Source organism: Hemibagrus wyckioides, linkage group LG11, assembly GCF_019097595.1.
Source record: "Hemibagrus wyckioides isolate EC202008001 linkage group LG11, SWU_Hwy_1.0, whole genome shotgun sequence".
NCBI classification, from domain to species: Eukaryota; Metazoa; Chordata; class Actinopteri; order Siluriformes; family Bagridae; genus Hemibagrus; species Hemibagrus wyckioides.
This window is the reverse complement of record NC_080720.1, coordinates 33,465,852-33,483,351: the sequence shown is the minus strand read 5'-3', so window position 1 is coordinate 33,483,351 and position 17,500 is coordinate 33,465,852. Positions and strand designations below refer to the sequence as shown.

The window sequence follows — 17,500 nt, the reverse complement described above, 5'->3', positions numbered from 1 at the left end:
GCGAGCTACTGCGCAGTGTGCAAGCAGCAGTGCGGCACGCAGCCCAAACTCTGCGACTACAGGTGAGTAAACACACACACACACACACACACACTGCAAATACACTGCGGTTTCACTACACGTACATGTGCGCGCGCAGCGGCATCGTTAACACAGTCGTCTGCGTGCTTTATGTGTATCTGCAGGATAAAATGCCACAGCCACTAGGGGCGCAGTGTGACGCAAGGACATACTGTGGTGATCAGTGATAAATACTTTGTGAGGCACTAAATACACTGAATAAATAAACAAGTAAACAAACAAATATTTAAAATAACACACAAAGTTCACCAACATAAAATTAGCATAAAATCCAAATGGCTTCCTCTTCACTACTTCCCTACAAAGTGTACAAGAAACTTAAATGTACTTTTAAATGTGTGTGTGTGTGTGTGTGTGTGTGTGCACGTATGCAGGTGTGTGTGGTGTCAGACGACGGTCCATGATGACTGTAAACCGGATGTCAGTGATGATGAGCGCTGCGATCTGGGCGAGTTTCACTCCATCATCATTCCTCCCTCGTACCTGTACCAGCTGAACAAAGTGCGGCGCAGACACCCGGACGAGTACTGCAAGGTGAAGCCCCGCCCCCTTCATATACAGTCTGTGTAAAATAACACCAACTCAAAAAAAACTTTCATTACACTGGAACTGTAAAGAAAAGTACAGATTTTGTATAGTCCTGTTTATTTATATACAGAGGTGTGTGTGTGTGAAATTAGCTTGCGGCAGTATGTGGAAGTGGGTGGAGCCCCCTGCTGGTGCTCGCTAACACGCGCAGTGGAAACAACATGGGTGAAGAGCTGCTCGGAGAGTTCCGAACCCTCCTCAACCCGGTGCAGGTACACTCCACCATGTGACGTCACTCTGTATCCTGATTGGTCAGAAGGCAGTGATTAGTTTTCTGACAGTAGTGAAACATGAAGTGTGCGTGTGTTTGTGTGCGTGTGTGTGTGCATGTGTGTGTATGTTGCAGGTGTTCAACCTGTCTGAGATCGCTCCATCCAAAGCCCTGCAGCTGTGCACTCTGCTGCCCCCTGGCTGTGTGCGTGTGCTGGTGTGTGGAGGAGACGGGACAGTGGGCTGGGTGCTGGACGCCATCGATACCATGAAACAGAAGGTACACACACACACTCTGCCGTCGCACACACACACACACGACATGATCACAAACCTAATGCTCAAACATCTCAGGTTCTCGAAACACTACACAGCTCACTTGTATGTAAATTCTACACGTGTGTTGTACAGGTCATAGTGGTCGGTGATTAGCGATTAGTTAGCAGTGATTAGTGATTACCTTTTCATAAAGTTATCACCTGAGAGGATGTAGTAAAGATTATGGAAAGAGTGTTAATTGATCATTTTGTTCTTTCTCTCTCTCTCTTTCTTTCTCTCTCTGTCTCAGGGTCAGGATCAGTTCATCCCACGTGTGACCATCCTCCCTCTAGGGACAGGGAATGACCTGTCTAACTCTCTGGGCTGGGGTTCGGGTTACGCGGGTGAGATTCCTATCGAGCAGGTGATCAGGAACGTCCTGGAGGCTGAAGTGGTTAAGATGGACAGGTCAGTCTACACGCTCACTGAGACGCCGTCTATACACACATCTAGACTTTATAAATGTGACGAGAGAAGAGTCAGTGCTGGAATCATGCTCATATCTCACTATACAGTAATACCTTGACTTACGAGTTTAATTGGTTCTGTGACTCGTAACTCAATTTGCTCATATATCAAATTAAATTTCTCCATTAAAATGAATTGAAATGCTATTAATCCGTTCCAGCCCCCAAAAAACCACACCGATTTTTTTTTTTACATGTTTTTAAATAAGAAAAATGTACTTTATAAATAACAAATAATGTATAAAAAATAATAATACATAATAAAAGAGAATGTAAAGAAATAAACTGGTTTTATTAAGTGTATGTATGTTGAACATCAGACGAAGATGCTGGCGGAGGGGGAGGAGATTGGTGGAGGAGGGGGGCGGAGTTTTTCGCTTAACTATCGCTTAACCTAACTTACTCGCTACACACTTAATGCTACAATTAATTGCTAAGTTTAACTTACACACTATGCTACACTTTATCGCTAAACTTAATTGCTACTTTTTTATTTTTTTTATTTTTATTTTTTTTTCACTTCACTTAATCATCTTCTTCTCTGACTTCTGCCTTTTTCTCCACACTTTCCTCGCTTTCACTTGCAGAGCGTTTCAATAAAAACCTGTCCAAGGAGGTTTGTTTCTTCCTCCCTTTCAAAATGTTTGGAAAATGAGTGATGAGTGATGAAGTGTCTTTACACAGCGCCAACGCACGACCTGGAGAGATAACCACGTGAACTGACCACTTGCTGGGCGACCGAGTGGCGGGTGGCGTAAGCTCGCTCGCTCGTAATTCAGATCTCGGCTCGCATCTTAAAGCAAAAAATCGACCAAGCGACGGCTCGTATCTCGGTAAACTTGTAAGCTGATTCACTCGTAAGTCAAGGTTTCACTGTATACGTAAATCAATCCGTGTTTGTTAATAAGAAGCAGGCTGCTTCAGTGCAGGTAATAAACACCATTGAACACTAGAGGGCGCGAGTTATTCATCACATCACAAAATTATGACTGTTTTTCTACATTTTTATTTTAACTTTATTCACTCTGCAGGTGGAAAGTTCAAGTCGCCTCTAAAGGAATCTACTTCCGCAAGCCGAAGGTCTGAGCACTTTAACACTTTTACACACCTTCTCTCCATTACCCAGCGGCGTCACATGACCCTGACTCACGTGGCTCGGTGTCTCAACAGATTTTGTCCATGAATAATTATTTCTCGGTGGGTCCGGACGCCCTGATGGCCCTGAACTTTCACGCACACCGCAAAAAGACGCCATCCTTCTTCTCCAGCCGCATCATCAACAAGGTCTGGGCTCGTTAGCAGAATAGCATGTTGCTCATTATAATTACACGTTTAATGACACGTGATGTCTCATCTCCTCATCTCACAGGCGGTGTATTTTCTCTACGGAACCAAAGACTGTCTGGTGCAGGAGTGTAAAGACTTGGACAAAAGGATCGAGGTGAACGTTTTATTCTTCTCAGTCACGTAAAGCACTCAGGTGCATCTGACCGCCAGTGTAGTTGGGTATATTATGTTCATACACATACAGTGTCCACTAGATGGCACCTCAGAGCTACAACATCTCTGTTCATCTGCCTTCTGAGTCAAACTGAACACCTGGGCTGGGTCTTAATCTGTTAAATAGGCTCTAATCTCTTTCTCTCTCTTTATTTTTTTAAAATCAGTTAGTGAGTCTACAATTCTGCTTGAAGAACTGTAAATATTTACTATTATTTAATATTATATTTTGTGTGTGTGTGAGACAGTTGGAGCTGGATGGAGAGCGGGTGCCATTGCCCAGTCTGGAGGGCATCATCGTGTGCAATATCGGTTACTGGGGCGGTGGATGCCGGCTGTGGGAGGGGATGGGAGACGAGCCGTGTCCTCCAACACGGTCGGTCCTAAACAAACCCTCTGGGGCGTTTCCTAAGATTTCTAATGCTTCAGTGACCTGAATACTGGAGTTTAGAACACAGGCTTAGAGTTCCAGACGAGTGAATCTGATTGGCTGATAATTCGTTCAGTGGTTAATTAGTTAAACGATGGTGTGCATACTTTCATTCATCTTCAGCTTCAGGTTTCTTATATCATGAGCCAGTAAACCTGCTGTCTTGTAATACACACACTAACTCACTAATTAGTGCACTAAACATCAATCAATTAACCAATTAATTAATCAATTTTTAAATTGATCTAAAAGGTCAGTTAGTTGATTAACTCTAACATTCTTCATACTTACATGTCCTAGTGATGTGTTTTATGTGCCTTGTGTATTGATTTAATCCTCTGTGTGTGTGTGTGTGTGCGTGTGCAGACTGGATGATGGGCTATTGGAAGTGGTCGGTGTGTTTGGATCGTTCCACTGCGCTCAGATCCAGGTCAAACTCGCCAACCCTGTCCGACTAGGCCAGGCACACACAGTGAGGGTGAGGAATGTGTGTGTGTGTGTGTTTCTTTCCATCATGTGACTCCATCTTGATAAGTGTGATGATCATGATGTTTTATGGTTTGTTAAAAGTTTTATTGTGTGTGTATGTGTGTGTGTATGTGTGTGTGTGTGTATGTGTGTGTGTATGTGTGTGTGTATGTGTGGATCCTGCAGCTGGTCCTGAAGAGCTCACGCATGCCGATGCAGGTGGATGGAGAGCCGTGGGCTCAGGGTCCCTGCACCATCACCATCACTCATAAGACTCAGGCTCTCATGCTGTACCACAGTGCAGAACAGACCGACGACGATGATGAGGAAGAGTCCAGCGCCTCGGACACCGAAGGGCCGTCGGTACCGAGGCCTCGCGCTCCAGAGAACAGCTCAGAACCTCAGTGAGGCTTCGGCTGCGTCCCGCATGCGGCTGTGCTGCTCCGCTCGGGCTGCTTCATTTAAACGTGTTTAATTTGCTGCTGGATGACGTTAACGAGTCGGAGTGTGACGTGTGCAGACCTTCACGTGTTTCACGCGGTATACGTACGCTGGTATGAGTTTATCACCTCAACATACGCATACAGAGTCTTCTGACCCCTAATAAAAACGCCAGGTGAACCAATCGACATATAAATCTGAAATTTTTAACTCCCTGACCTTCTCGAAGCCCCGCCCCTTTTATTAATAATTGCTGGTAATTGGTCCTGTAGATGTGCACACTTCAGTTTCTACCTTTTAGACGAGTGATTAATGATTTACTCACATGCTAGTTTTTAGGTAAGCCTGTTTACCTAAATGCTAGTTAGTGGCTCACATGCTAGTTTTGAGGTTAGCCTGTTTACGTAAATGCTAGTTAGTGGCTCACATGCTAGTTTTGAGGTTAGCCTGTTTACGTAAATGCTAGTTAGTGGCTCACACGCTAGTTTTGAGATTAGCCTGTTTACTGAAAGGCTACATTTTTGGTTAAACCCACTCCAGATTGTACCTGGAACAGGTGAATGTCCTGGCCCTTTTTTTTTTTTGTTTAAATCCAGCGTTACTTCCTGTTCAGGCTCGGGAGGTGTGAATGGACAGCACTGTTTAGTGAAACGCTGAAAGTCGTTATGACATCACGCCGTTTAAGCGATGATCACATGCACTGATATTTTGTCTCGTTAAGGAGTTGTGGTTTTTTTATGCTAGCAGTTTGTGCAATAAGAGCTTTACGCTTTGGTCCACGGGGCGAGCAGTTATTACATATTTATTATATATTTTATATACATAGAGCTATTAGAGTCACATGACCTTCATTCTTTCATTCATTCTCATGTCTCTCTTCTTTTTTTTTCTTTTTTATCCGTTGTGATATATCTTTTCCGTTTCCAATCTGGTGAATATTTATCACTTTTTATTTCCTACCACAGTAAATACTTAGATATAAATATATTTCAGCAACATTTAATTGATTTTCCAAACCGTGTGTTTAAAAGGAAATGATTCATGACTAGTGTGTTAATAACGGATAACGTCTGACCAGAGAACTGTCCAGAGATCTGGCGTTTTATGTCTGATGAGGACGCTCTCTTGAATTTGAGATGATTTGTTGCCATGGTAACAGTGGTCTTACCTGATTGTGGGCACATGTTTACTGTAAAGCTGTGAAGTCACAGGACCACAAACCCCTCAGTGTACTGCTGTGTGTTATTTATTTTTATTCTGATGTTCCGCACTGTCCTCACACACTCACACAACTCTGTGCTTCAGCTGTATTCTTTCATTTACACTGTATGTGTTAGAGGAGTGTGTGTGTGTGTGCGCCAAAGTCTCATTTTATATTGTGTGTAACCACTGGTGATATTTTCTCCTTGATTATACAGCTATGATTAATTTAATCCCAGTTTTTTATTTGATGAAGGTCAGTGAAGATGTCAGCCGTGCGACACGTCCTGCACCTCTGACACGTTTATATTTACCATGCACGTTTCTGACTCGTGGGCGTGGCCTGTTCAGCTTTTCCTACTGAAACAGTAATGACTACTAAATGAATTAACGCACAAATAATGTAAACTTTACTAACTACACACACTGACCAGAGACGAGGCTTTACTAACTACACACACTGACCAGAGACGAGGCTTTACTAACTACACACACTGACCAGAGACGAGGCTTTACTAACTACACACACTGACCAGAGACGAGGCTTTACTAACTACACACACTGACCAGAGACGAGGCTTTACTAACTACACACACTGACCAGAGACGAGGCTTTACTAACTACACACACTGACCAGAGACGAGGCTTTACTAACTACACACACTGACCAGAGACGAGGCTTTACTAACTACACACACTGACCAGAGACGAGGCTTTACTAACTACACACACTGACCAGAGACGAGGCTTTACTAACTACACACACTGACCAGAGACGAGGAATCGTAACCAAACAGAGAAAATTTTCATTTAAACATTGTTTTTTTTTAATTTATTTTTTATTTTGATGGTGCACACACACACACTTCTACTTTACATTAAATGCATGACTATTTCCTCCAACGCTCTATGTTTAGTGTGTGTGGGTGGGTGTGTGTGTGAGAGAGGATATAGTGCCACTCTTCTGGATTATAGACCAAAAAAGTTTGAGTTTTTGTTTAAAATGATCTGCCTCACTGAGATATCATGAAAGTCTGATTAGTTTATTCTATAATAACTCTTTATTTATATATATATATATATATATATATATATATATAAAATTTCCTGGTATTATCACTAAAGCTGTTAGCAGTATGTAAGATTTGGTCAGGGTTTATATGTCTGTATTATGAGAAGTGCTGAGTTTGGAGTTTAGATTTGATTTCTGTTTGAGAAAGATGTAATTTATTCCACATTTGATTCAGTTGAATCAGTGGACACAGTAACTCGAGACCCTGGTCCACTGCTGGTCATCAGTGAAATGTGTTTTCAGAAATCATCCTGAATTCATTTCTAGTCATTATCTTGCCAATGTTTTATATCGCTGTGATCTTGTCGCATTAAAAAGTCAAGCCACAGACGCTGTGAGAGATTCCAGACGGAGAACTGAGTGTACACGATCGTTCACGTCTGTCTCGGACGATGGAGAAACTCTGAATGATGAATTAAAGAATGAACGTCCAAAACAAACGGGATTAGTGTGGATTCATTCCTTAATGGAGAGGTTCACTTCCAGAACAACAATCTACAGATCACCCCTTGTCATCCAAGTTGTTCATGTCTTTCTTTCTTTCTTTAGTCTTAAAGAAAACATTTCAGGATGTTTCTCAATATAGTGGTCCATATGGTGGCCGTGAGTCTGACCTTCCCGAATGCAGTTTAAATGCAGCTTCATAGCGCTCTAAACCTCCATCCCAGCCCAGGAAGAAGACTCTTGTATAGTTTTTAACCACAAAAGCTCGTCTAGCACTAGCTCTGGGATGCGCGTCTGCGACGCTACTTACTACGTAATCACATCGTTTCACTGTATAAGACACTTCTTCCTTGGCTGGGATCATTTAGAGCCCTTATATTATATTAATGCACTCTTTCTCTAGTTAAAACCTCTCTAATCAGTGACGTGACGTGACATTTCCTGTAAGGATTAAAACGTCCTGACCCGTCGAGGCATGGACTCCACTAGATCCCTGAAGGTGTGCTGTGGTATCAGGCACCAAGATGTTAGCAGCAGAAACTTTAAGTCCTGTAAGTTTCAAGCTGGAGCCTCCATTGGCAACTTACAGGACTTAAGATACTATTGATAGATACTGACCACTGCAGACCGGGAACACCCCACAAGAGCTGCAGTTTTGGCGATGCGCTGATCCAGTGGTCTAGCCATCACAATTTGTCCCTTCATCAAATCCTTACACTCGTCCATTTTTCCTGCTTCTAACATCAACTTTGAGGACAAAATTTTCACTTGCTACCTAATATATCCCACCCACTAACAGGTGCCTTGACAGGTGTCTTATTCACTTCACCGGTCACTGCTCACAGTGTTATACCTGATATATAACTGGTGTATATTGAATTAAATATTATAGTATTGTGTAACAGCATAGTGCAGTATAGTCCAGCTTTGCAGTGTGGATAGAGCAGGTGTGACAGGAAGTGTAGAGTATAGTACAGTTGATAAAATCAGTGTGAAGCAGTACACAGGAGTCCAGTGGTTTATAAACAGCTGTAGTGCTTTAGTACGTTTTGTCTCGGACTCTTACTCAGCACGGACACTGGAGAGTCCGGCAATCACTCCTGCTGTTACCATAGAAACCATAACCTATTAGACGGAACGTGTCAATTATAAATAAACCTGTGACGTCCAGCTGCACTATTGTCCGAGACGCTGTTACAGAGAATTAATCAACATCTACTGACCAATCAGAAGCACACACACCTCTGAAGGTTCAGTTAGAAGCTGAACCTCTCGCACAAATCTGAAAAAACAACATAAATATACAGAAGGTAGATGGATGCATTTGTGTTTATTGTAGTTACTACAGAATATTAAGGTAAGTGCCCACTGTAATGATTATCCACAGTTACATAATGAAGAGAATTTTCAGGTTTAACAAAAGCAGGGTGTTCTGGGTTACTTAAGCCAAAACAAATGTGTTAAATCATCAGAGCAGAAATATTACATCATGCTAAAAACATCCAGAAGTGACATTCTTCATGAACTCAGTGAATCTGTTCGAGGTTTAAATGTGAACCAGAAGAAGTGAAGGTGGAACCGAGAGTGGAAGATTTCAGCAGAATAAAAATCTCGTGTTATCTACAATTCTAATATGGACACACCGCAGGTTTTCATCACGGTCCAGACACAATATAATAATCACATACGGTGAAAACCACACCCGATATACGGAATGATGGAATCAGCATGGACTAAAGGAGAAACGGTGAAACGATTTGAGAAAGAAACTCAATTCACCCGAAACAAGAACTAACAAGCCTGTGTGTGTTGGATTAATCAGGGTTCTGCTTCTGAAGGCTTTCTCGCTCAGTGTGGATTACGATCGTGGATCAGTAAATAAACGCTCACTCACTGCGTTTACACATCAGAGGCTGTCCTAAGCGGAATTATCAGCCGTGTCTGATGGAGCGCTCGGTGACGTCTGGGCTCGTATGAACGATAAATTCATAACGTCATCACCCAGGAAGCCGAACCGCCCGGGTCACGCCATCCTCATCGGACATCCGGGCGTTTTCTAAAGTTACCGGAGACACAGACGGTCAATCTTAACGTCTCTCAATCACGAGCTACTTTAAAATCGAAACACCGCAACGTGACGAAACACCTTTAAAGACCCGTCCGCCCACAATGGAGCCGTTATACTCAGGCATGTGCCAATAATCAGATATATGATACATCACAATATTTTAGCTTGTTACTTCTAGGAGAAGATAAGATGAAAAAATATTGAGACGTTTCTACGATACGATCAGCAAACAGCAACAGTCATGTTACAAAAAGCTCGCTCCATCACCAGACTCGCCAGCTCTAACTGTCCACCTGGGATCTACATGTTCAAAGGTTCCTTGAAGAGCATGGGCTTCTTATCTTGCTGAAGAAACCACTTCCTGGTTCACATTGGAGCAGGGCTCTTCCAGCACACAGAGCCCAGAAAGGTTCATCTGCAGAACTTGACATTATAAAGCACCAATCTGCATCTTCTCTAGCTTCTCAACACCTTCCACACTGGATAGAGAAATGCTCATAGCTTCTTAAAAAGGTAGTGTTTCAGGTTGACGCTCTTTCCAGATGGACAAAGCGGCTCTAATGGGGCAGTAGAAAGATTGTTATTTGTTTTAAATTTCTCCATGAGACGAGGAAAGAAAACAGTTGGAGAAACCAATCCCATAATTCTGTTTGGGAAATATTATTATTATTATTATTATTATTATTATTTATGTCTCTATTTAAATTTAAGTCTAGTTAATATTATGATACAGAACTGAATTTCGGCACATGCCTGCTTGAGCTCCATTTTAAAATGTGACGAAGTCTTGATTTAAGGTATACAACATCCGTCCGTGGGTGGGGGCGGGGAGGTGAGAAATAATGGCACCTTTACCTTCAAGCTAATAAAATGCTGATAAAGTGCCAACTTTCACCTCAACCTCCACACCAGAGTGAAATGTAACTGTGTGAAAGTGAAAGACGGGACATGTAGTTAGATTAACATATTCCACATGTGCACAGATGTTTGCCGATCCTGTCACCGAGCTGCTTGTTGATTTTTTTCTGCTCTCGATCACGCAATGCAGGCTGTGAACTTCGGCCTGGTTTTGCCCGATGGCAATAAAAGCGGTTTGTGAAGCAGAAGGTGAAGCTAATGACTCAACCCTCAGTGTTCAAACAAACAGAGCTGATCATCAGTGAAGATCTGCAGGCAAGAGACGAAAAAAAATTATACATCGATTAATAATGCCTTAAACACCTCGCATTATATTATACATCTTACCCACAGAAGAGCAGTTAGCATCCAAACCTCTAGCATCCTGAAAGATTTGGATTAGTAATTTGACCTGACTTCCTCTGTCATGATTTCTCTAGAAATAAAATCCCATAATCCCAAGTGGCTTTACCTTACCTTCACACAAGCACGTGACCATCACTCGCATAACTAGCAGTTTGTTCTCTTTCAAACTAGCAGCATTATGCTACATCCTCTGCTGTGGTCTAGCTTTGTTCTCAGATTACCTTAGCAAACTATATTAACTGTACTAGCCAAACTCGCTCAGGCAACAAGGCAACGATGCTCTTCAAAAATGAAAGCACACTGTAAGCTTTCTTTCACTTTTTCAAACAGTAAATAAACAAGAAAATAATTAAAATGGTGAGCGCAGAACTGAAGAAACATCGTAGACTGATCGGTCCGAGAAACCGCTTTGACTTCTTTAACGTGTTATACGTCATTTCTTGTCAATCCAGATTGAAATCTCTCTCTCTCTCTGTGTTTTTTTTGCTAGTGTGAACATCAGGAAGCGAGATATTAAACATTATAGCGTGATTAAACGATCAGAATCAACAAAGCATCAATCAGGTTAAATAATCACCACAACCACTGATTTCAGATTGTTTGCTGTAAACAGAAAATCTTTTGAAACATTTAAATATGAATATTTTGGTATCTTAGGAATGTAGAGGGAGTTATAGATTAGAGTGAAAGCGTGAATCTGTGTTGTACACCTCGGTACACTAACACCAGACGGTTATAACGCGGCGTTAATTATTCAGTTTGCAGAGTGTAACGGACGAGCCGCTGGAGAAGATCCAGAAGGCCGGGTACACAGGCTGGGAGAAAGGAAAGACGAAGGTGTGGATGGGGTAGGCGCGGTCCTGCACGTTGTAGAAGGTGGCGGTGCTGTTATCACAGTCGAGCAGGACGCCCACACGGCTCGGGTTAGGGTTGGCCAGCACGGTCTCGCTGCTGTTGTGCCACGCCGAAAGCTTGATGTTAAACCACTCGATGCACCAGGACTGCGCGTTACGGCCCAGACGGCTGGAAGGACCTTTCCGATCGATGGAGCCGTACGCCAGACCCAAACCGCAGAAGTTATTGCTGCTCATTTTAACCTCCCAGTAATGACGACCGCGAGAAAAGCCCTGATTACAGAGCACCTGAGAGAAACAAATAGGAAGTGATGTATATAAAGTGCATATTCCACAACATTTCGTCTAATAACTTGTTAATTGCCGTTGTTTGAGACCTGTGAGCACACGGTGAAGCGAGGTGGGATGTCCGGGTATGGGGACGGCTCGTCCGACACAGAGGCCTTGGTGTTGTTCTCAGAGAGTGCCACACGTTTATGAGCCGTCCTGAAGTCAAAGGTGAGCATGGTGGCATCTAGATTTACACACACACACACACACACACACACACACACACGGTTCTGTATTTGATCAGAAAAATTGTCCAGTGAATTTTGTCGAGAGTCACTCACACTTCAGCAGTTCACTTCTTGTAGCAGTGCTGATGGTTGACGCTTGACTCGTATCCACTGGAACTGACAAGATAAAGACAAAAAAAAGAAACATCATGATAAACAATAAGAACACAAACAATTCATCAGTTTCAACAAGTTTCACTGAGAAAGTTCTAGTAACTTTAGCATTGATTCAGAACTGTAGCACTGGTTCTGTCTCAAACCATAGTGTCTTAATATGCTACGGATGTAGTGCACTAGGATGATGTAGTGAACTACAGTGACAAAGTACACTAGGACGATGTAGTGCACTAGGGTTTTTGTGGTTGCTGTCTGTTATACACTCGGGTATTTTTTTAGATCTAGTCTTTTCCATATAGATCTGTGATCTGATCAGTGAGCTGCACAGAACATGCAGATCATTCTTGTTCTTACCAGAAAAGAAAGTTTGGTTATTCAGATTATCCAGATTGTCCATGCTCTTGGACAGTGATGAGTTCATTCCTTTGCTTGGACCTCTTCTATTTCCTGGATAAAAAAAGTCAAGAGACAAACACACGAACACAACACTTTCATGAACTCTCAATCAACCAACCAACCAACCAACGAATCAATTAATCAATAAACCAATCATTAAAATCAATCAATCAATCAATCAATCAATCAATCAATCAATCAGTGCACTTTCTTCCTTCTGTACCCATTTTTCTGTTGTTCCTTCTTTCTATTCATCAGTCTCCTGGTGGTCCAGCGGCAGGATCTCGTGCTCTCACTGCCGTGACCCGGGTTTGATTCCTGGTCAGAGAACTAATCCAGCCACTGAGGGGTTAACCCCCAGTGCCGGTCCCAAGCCCAGATAAACTGGGAGGGTTGCGTCAGAAGGACTTCTGCTGTAAATCCTGTTCCAAATCAAATATGTGGACAAGATGATCCACAGTGGTGACTCCAAACAGAGAGCAGCTTTCTTTCTTTTCAATCCTCCTGCTTAAAATGATTCAAATATGACTAAAAGTAATAATTTTGATGATAAAGCTTTCTGTTTTTATAATCCAGGATTTTGGTCTATTGCCATTTTGGAATCTGGAGGCGACAGAAGAAAGCAGTGCAGCTCCGTTTTAAACTCTGGAGTCTCTGAACAAACAAGGTTGAGAAGGTTTACACATCTCCGCTTCAGAAATCACAAACCTTGCTTTTTTTAATTTTTTCTCCTGCTTGGACTTACTTTCTGCTTTGTGATCTTTGTGCTCGTTGTGATTTTTGTGATCTTTGTGCTCGTTGTGATTTTTGTGATCTTTGTGCTCGTTGTGATTTTTGTGATCTTTGCGCTCGTGATCTTTGTCATCTCGTTTCTCCCTTTTCTCTCCTTTAAAAACACAGATGTTAAAAGATCTGAACACCACACTGCAGAATATTTCGCTCTGCAGGATCACTGTATGTTAGCATTTTTTAAGGAAGACTTTTTAAAGGCGTGAAGGTGTAGGACCTGTTCTCTGTGTCTTACTCTGGTTTGGTTTCTTCTTTGCTCCTCCAGGACCACCTTTGGGTTGAGATCCAGATTTGGAGGTTCCCGAGTCTTCACCTGATGGAGAACCTAAAAACAAGCCATTTATCAAAGATGTGTTTTATCTGTATTCTGGAATAAAGTGAAGAAAATGAGAAATAAATCCAGGGTAAAAGTTCCACAGGTGAGTGTACATGGTGACACGTGTTTCTAATCTGCATAAATGTTCTGGGGTAAACCATTTTGTAGAAGCTGTAGATGGTGTGTCCAGTTCACTAAACATTACCAGTATTAAACAGCTGCTCAAAAATTTCATTGCTTTGTGACTAAACCTTCTTGCCCCTTAAAACATTTGGCCCCGCCCACTCACATTTTGCATAATATTTAAAACCTAGTCCTTACAAAATTGGTGTTAAATCACTCAGTCGAGTCTGAAATGTATTACTGATCAAAAACACTATTAATAAATTTGCATAAAAGGTAAATGGATGCTTCAGGACAAGACTGGGATGATAATCTCAGAATCTGTTATCACTGGAGCTTGGATATCGATCGGGGGCAGACTTACTTTCAAATAGACATTTCATAAGAACCATAAGTCGATATCGGAGCTGAAATTTGGTGTATTTATTATTTGGTGTATATTGCCACCAGCATTGAGCCTGTCACTTATCTCCTGTAGAATGTTAATAAACTCTGTTATTCATACTTAAGTGTTCTATTTAATTTAGACCGAACTGGCCACTAGGGGCGCTGTTTGTGACAAGCGCTTGGACCCTGTGGATTGCTGTTTGCAGCTATGTTAATTCCTGTCGTTTATTATTCACTGTAACACTCACAAGGTTCTCTCGGGTTTGGATGACTGGGATGACTGCCTGAAGCTCCACCGACACCTAAAACACAAAAAAAAAACCCACACCCTTTGTTCTATTTGAAGTTTAACCATAGCCATAAAACTTTTTAAAAAGTAGCTTCTGAGAGAAAATAGTTTAATTCCATCACATCTGATGACATCAGTGTTCCATGATCTTAATTACGAGGTTATAATTAGTGAGATTATCAGGATCAGGCAGGAGCATTGTTTAGTAGTCTGTTCGCTAGCCTTTAATACACATTCCATCGGACAGGTTTTTACCCATTTTGTTTTTCTGTTTGTCACTGTCGCGACACGGCTCACCGTCACCGGGGTCTGGCTTTTCCGAAACTGTAAAGCATTTTAACGTCAGATCTCAACATAAGCACTTACATGCAATTACTGAACACAACAAACACACACACACACCTGATTTGAGGAGGAAAATCCTGTTCTCCACGGGCTCACGCAGGATTTTATTAATATGCTCCTTCAGGTTAACGATGCTGGAGTGGTACGCGATGACGCGCTTGGAGTCCAGGTTGATTCGTGGGGAGTAAGGGTCAAAGCTCACCACAGAGGGCAATTCCACAGACACCTACAGCAGAGACAGGAGCAAGCAGGTTTTGACCTTTGAGATCAATCTCATCATCAAAATACAAAATGTAAAAAAGAATTAAAAAAAAAAAAAAAAAAAAATCACCGCAGTTTCCATAGTGAACAGCATTAATTAAACTCTCACCTGCTCCGAGTCACCTACTTACAGATACTAAACGTTATATTTATAATTAAAACAGACTCATAGCTAAGTCATATCTAAGATAATCACCATTATTTTAATAATTATTCAAATCAGAATTTCACCTTCATAATTATTACAAAACTCAGCTGCTCATTAGTAAATTATCCTCACAATAATTACTTAATTATATAAATTACTTTAATATATATTGATGTTAATATTTCTTCTTGTTATAATGTCCATAATTAACTCATTAAAACTCACCTGCTCATAATTAGCCCCAGCTCACCTACTCATGACTGTAATTAACTGGTTAAAGTGACCCATTAACATAATTAACTAATAAAAATCACCTGCTCAGTGACTCCCAGCTCACCTGCTCAAAATGACTGTAATTATCACCTCCTTTTTAAAGCCATTTCCTTTCAGCAGGCCAGAGTTTCCCAGAATTCCCCTGGTCAGTGTTCCCAGGTGCTCACCTGTAAGAAGTCCAGTGAGTGGGATTTGGCCAGCAGGTTGTTGATCTCAGCTCTGCTGGAGCTCATCCTCTCGATGTTCTGGTTGAATTTCTTGATCAGGGTGTTGAGCTTGGTGTTGCCGCTCTCCAGATCTTTATTCAGAGAGTCCATGGCCTCTCGCTCGTCCCTCTGCAGCATCTCCCGGATCTGCTGATACTCCGCCTCCAGAGCGCGTTTACGCACCGCAGCCATTTCCTGCAGGGGAACGCCAAACCGGGTCAGCCATTGGGAAACACGCCTTTCTTTGCTTACTTTTATAATCAACCAACAATTTATCAAAAAAAAGTGAGACACCTTAAGCACAATAAACGACACTAAGCCCCGCCCCCTCAGTTACTCTGGCTACGTCAGACAATCTGTAGAGCCTAGCATAACAACTGTGAAGATTTTAACCAGAATTTTTGGGAAAAAAATACATTTAAAGTGTCTAATTATTGGATGAAATGAATATATTCCAGCATGATAGAGAAGGACTTATATAGATTTTAATGTGAGACGATACAGGTGAACACACACAAAAAAAAAGAAATATTATGAATAAATATTCACACATTGGAACCTTACTGTCTACAGGATGAATCTTTTAATTGTGAGAATTATATATATTATTTATTTCAGGTATACATGATATGACATGAGGGTGAAGTGGGCGGAGCTTAAAGCCTTCTTTAAAGCAATGTGATTGGCTACAAGAATGAAAAGGTGGCTTGTTAAGAGTAAAGCTCATTCTTAGTTACTGTTGCTAAGGTGTTACTGCTCTGTCACTGTTTAGGGAAAATAATTAGCAAAGGATCTGATTAGCCGTCTGATGGGTGCATTGTATTATTCATTACAAAAGCTCTAGTTCTCTCTCTCTCACACACATACACACAAACACGCACACAAAAACACACACACTAGGCGGATAAGTTATGCATTAGATTTGCCTGCAATCAGGGAACACCCACTAATAACTTCCCTGATGTAAGAATGAGTAAACATGAGCTGAGCTCCAAAGTATACAGAACGTGAGAGAGAGAGAGAGAGAGAGAGAGAATGATACACACACACACTAACCTTGAGCTTATTTTGCTGCTCCCTCATCTGCGTTATGACCAGCTGGTTCTTTTCTGTTTTGCTGTCCAGAACGTTCAGCTTGTCCCTCAGGTCAGTCTGATCAAAGCAACAGATAAACAAAGTTCACACTGAGACAACAAACACAATCACAATGAGACAGAAGTCAAACTCGTCCCAGCACGTCTGATTCTAGCGGGGGGATCTGTGATGTGTTGTTCTGCTGTTCTATGACGGCAGAGACTCGAAACCCGCGAGCTGACGAAGTTTTAGCAGTGTGAAGTGATGTGGAGGTGCTAAAGTACTAAAGTGCCACTGCATCTCTCTCTCTTCAGCAGCAGGCAGTGGAACAGCATTATGGGTAATGTAGAAAACTTCATTTCAAAGCAACTTTAGTACGTCATGTTATTCAGAAGGATTTGTACACTAAGTTTTAGAATTAATTAATTCGTAATTTTGACACGTCACCTCGATCTTTGCACGCTGTTCGCTCGGGGTGGAGAACCCACACTCCTTGTGATTCTGCTGCAAACAGCTGCTGCAGATGCTCCTCTCGTGACGTGCGCAGAAGAATTCCAACAGCTTCCCATGCTCGTGACAGAGGCGTTCCACGAGGTCGGTGAGCGGTTCGCACAGCTCGTGCGCGCGGAAAAGAGGGTTCTCCTGGTGAGGGCGCACGTGCTCCGAGCAGAATGACGTGATGCAAGTCAGACACGTTTTCACCGCCTTGGCCTCGTTGCACATGTCGCACATGATGGGTTTGGGCTCGGGGCACGGCGAGCGCATCACACCGGCGCCACCGGACACGTCCGTCCCTTCATCTGACCCTGCGCCT

General features: G+C 42.2%; 2 protein-coding genes across 4 annotated transcripts in view; one reads left to right on the top strand and one right to left on the bottom strand.

Moving 5' to 3' along the window:
* Positions 1-7,227, top strand: part of dgke (diacylglycerol kinase, epsilon) — an 8,214-nt gene extending 987 nt beyond the window's left edge. The window contains exons 1-11 of the mRNA XM_058402299.1: positions 1-62; positions 456-615; positions 762-881; positions 1,016-1,159; positions 1,448-1,605; positions 2,696-2,744; positions 2,835-2,948; positions 3,034-3,105; positions 3,413-3,540; positions 3,961-4,072; positions 4,249-7,227. The exon at positions 1-62 is cut by the window's left edge and continues 987 nt beyond it. Coding sequence (XP_058258282.1) covers positions 1-62; positions 456-615; positions 762-881; positions 1,016-1,159; positions 1,448-1,605; positions 2,696-2,744; positions 2,835-2,948; positions 3,034-3,105; positions 3,413-3,540; positions 3,961-4,072; positions 4,249-4,470 — 1,341 coding nt within the window. The 3' untranslated portion in view covers positions 4,471-7,227. The remainder of the gene's footprint in view (positions 63-455; positions 616-761; positions 882-1,015; positions 1,160-1,447; positions 1,606-2,695; positions 2,745-2,834; positions 2,949-3,033; positions 3,106-3,412; positions 3,541-3,960; positions 4,073-4,248) is intronic.
* Positions 7,228-8,531: 1,304 nt separating this feature from the next.
* Positions 8,532-17,500, bottom strand: part of trim25 (tripartite motif containing 25) — a 13,118-nt gene continuing 4,149 nt past the window's right edge. Inside the window, exons 2-13 of one of the 3 annotated variants that reach the window (XM_058402276.1) lie at positions 17,134-17,500; positions 16,669-16,764; positions 15,574-15,807; positions 14,782-14,950; positions 14,635-14,703; positions 14,339-14,392; positions 13,500-13,589; positions 13,221-13,361; positions 12,434-12,526; positions 12,017-12,079; positions 11,783-11,919; positions 8,532-11,693 (exon numbers count right to left, since the gene is read on the bottom strand). The exon at positions 17,134-17,500 is cut by the window's right edge and continues 287 nt beyond it. In XM_058402276.1, the coding sequence (XP_058258259.1) occupies positions 11,298-11,693; positions 11,783-11,919; positions 12,017-12,079; positions 12,434-12,526; positions 13,221-13,361; positions 13,500-13,589; positions 14,339-14,392; positions 14,635-14,703; positions 14,782-14,950; positions 15,574-15,807; positions 16,669-16,764; positions 17,134-17,500 (1,909 nt within the window). In that variant the 3' untranslated portion in view covers positions 8,532-11,297. The remainder of the gene's footprint in view (positions 11,694-11,782; positions 11,920-12,016; positions 12,080-12,433; positions 12,527-13,220; positions 13,362-13,499; positions 13,590-14,338; positions 14,393-14,634; positions 14,704-14,781; positions 14,951-15,573; positions 15,808-16,668; positions 16,765-17,133) is intronic. The other 2 variants (XM_058402278.1, XM_058402277.1) reach the window with 2 other exon arrangements.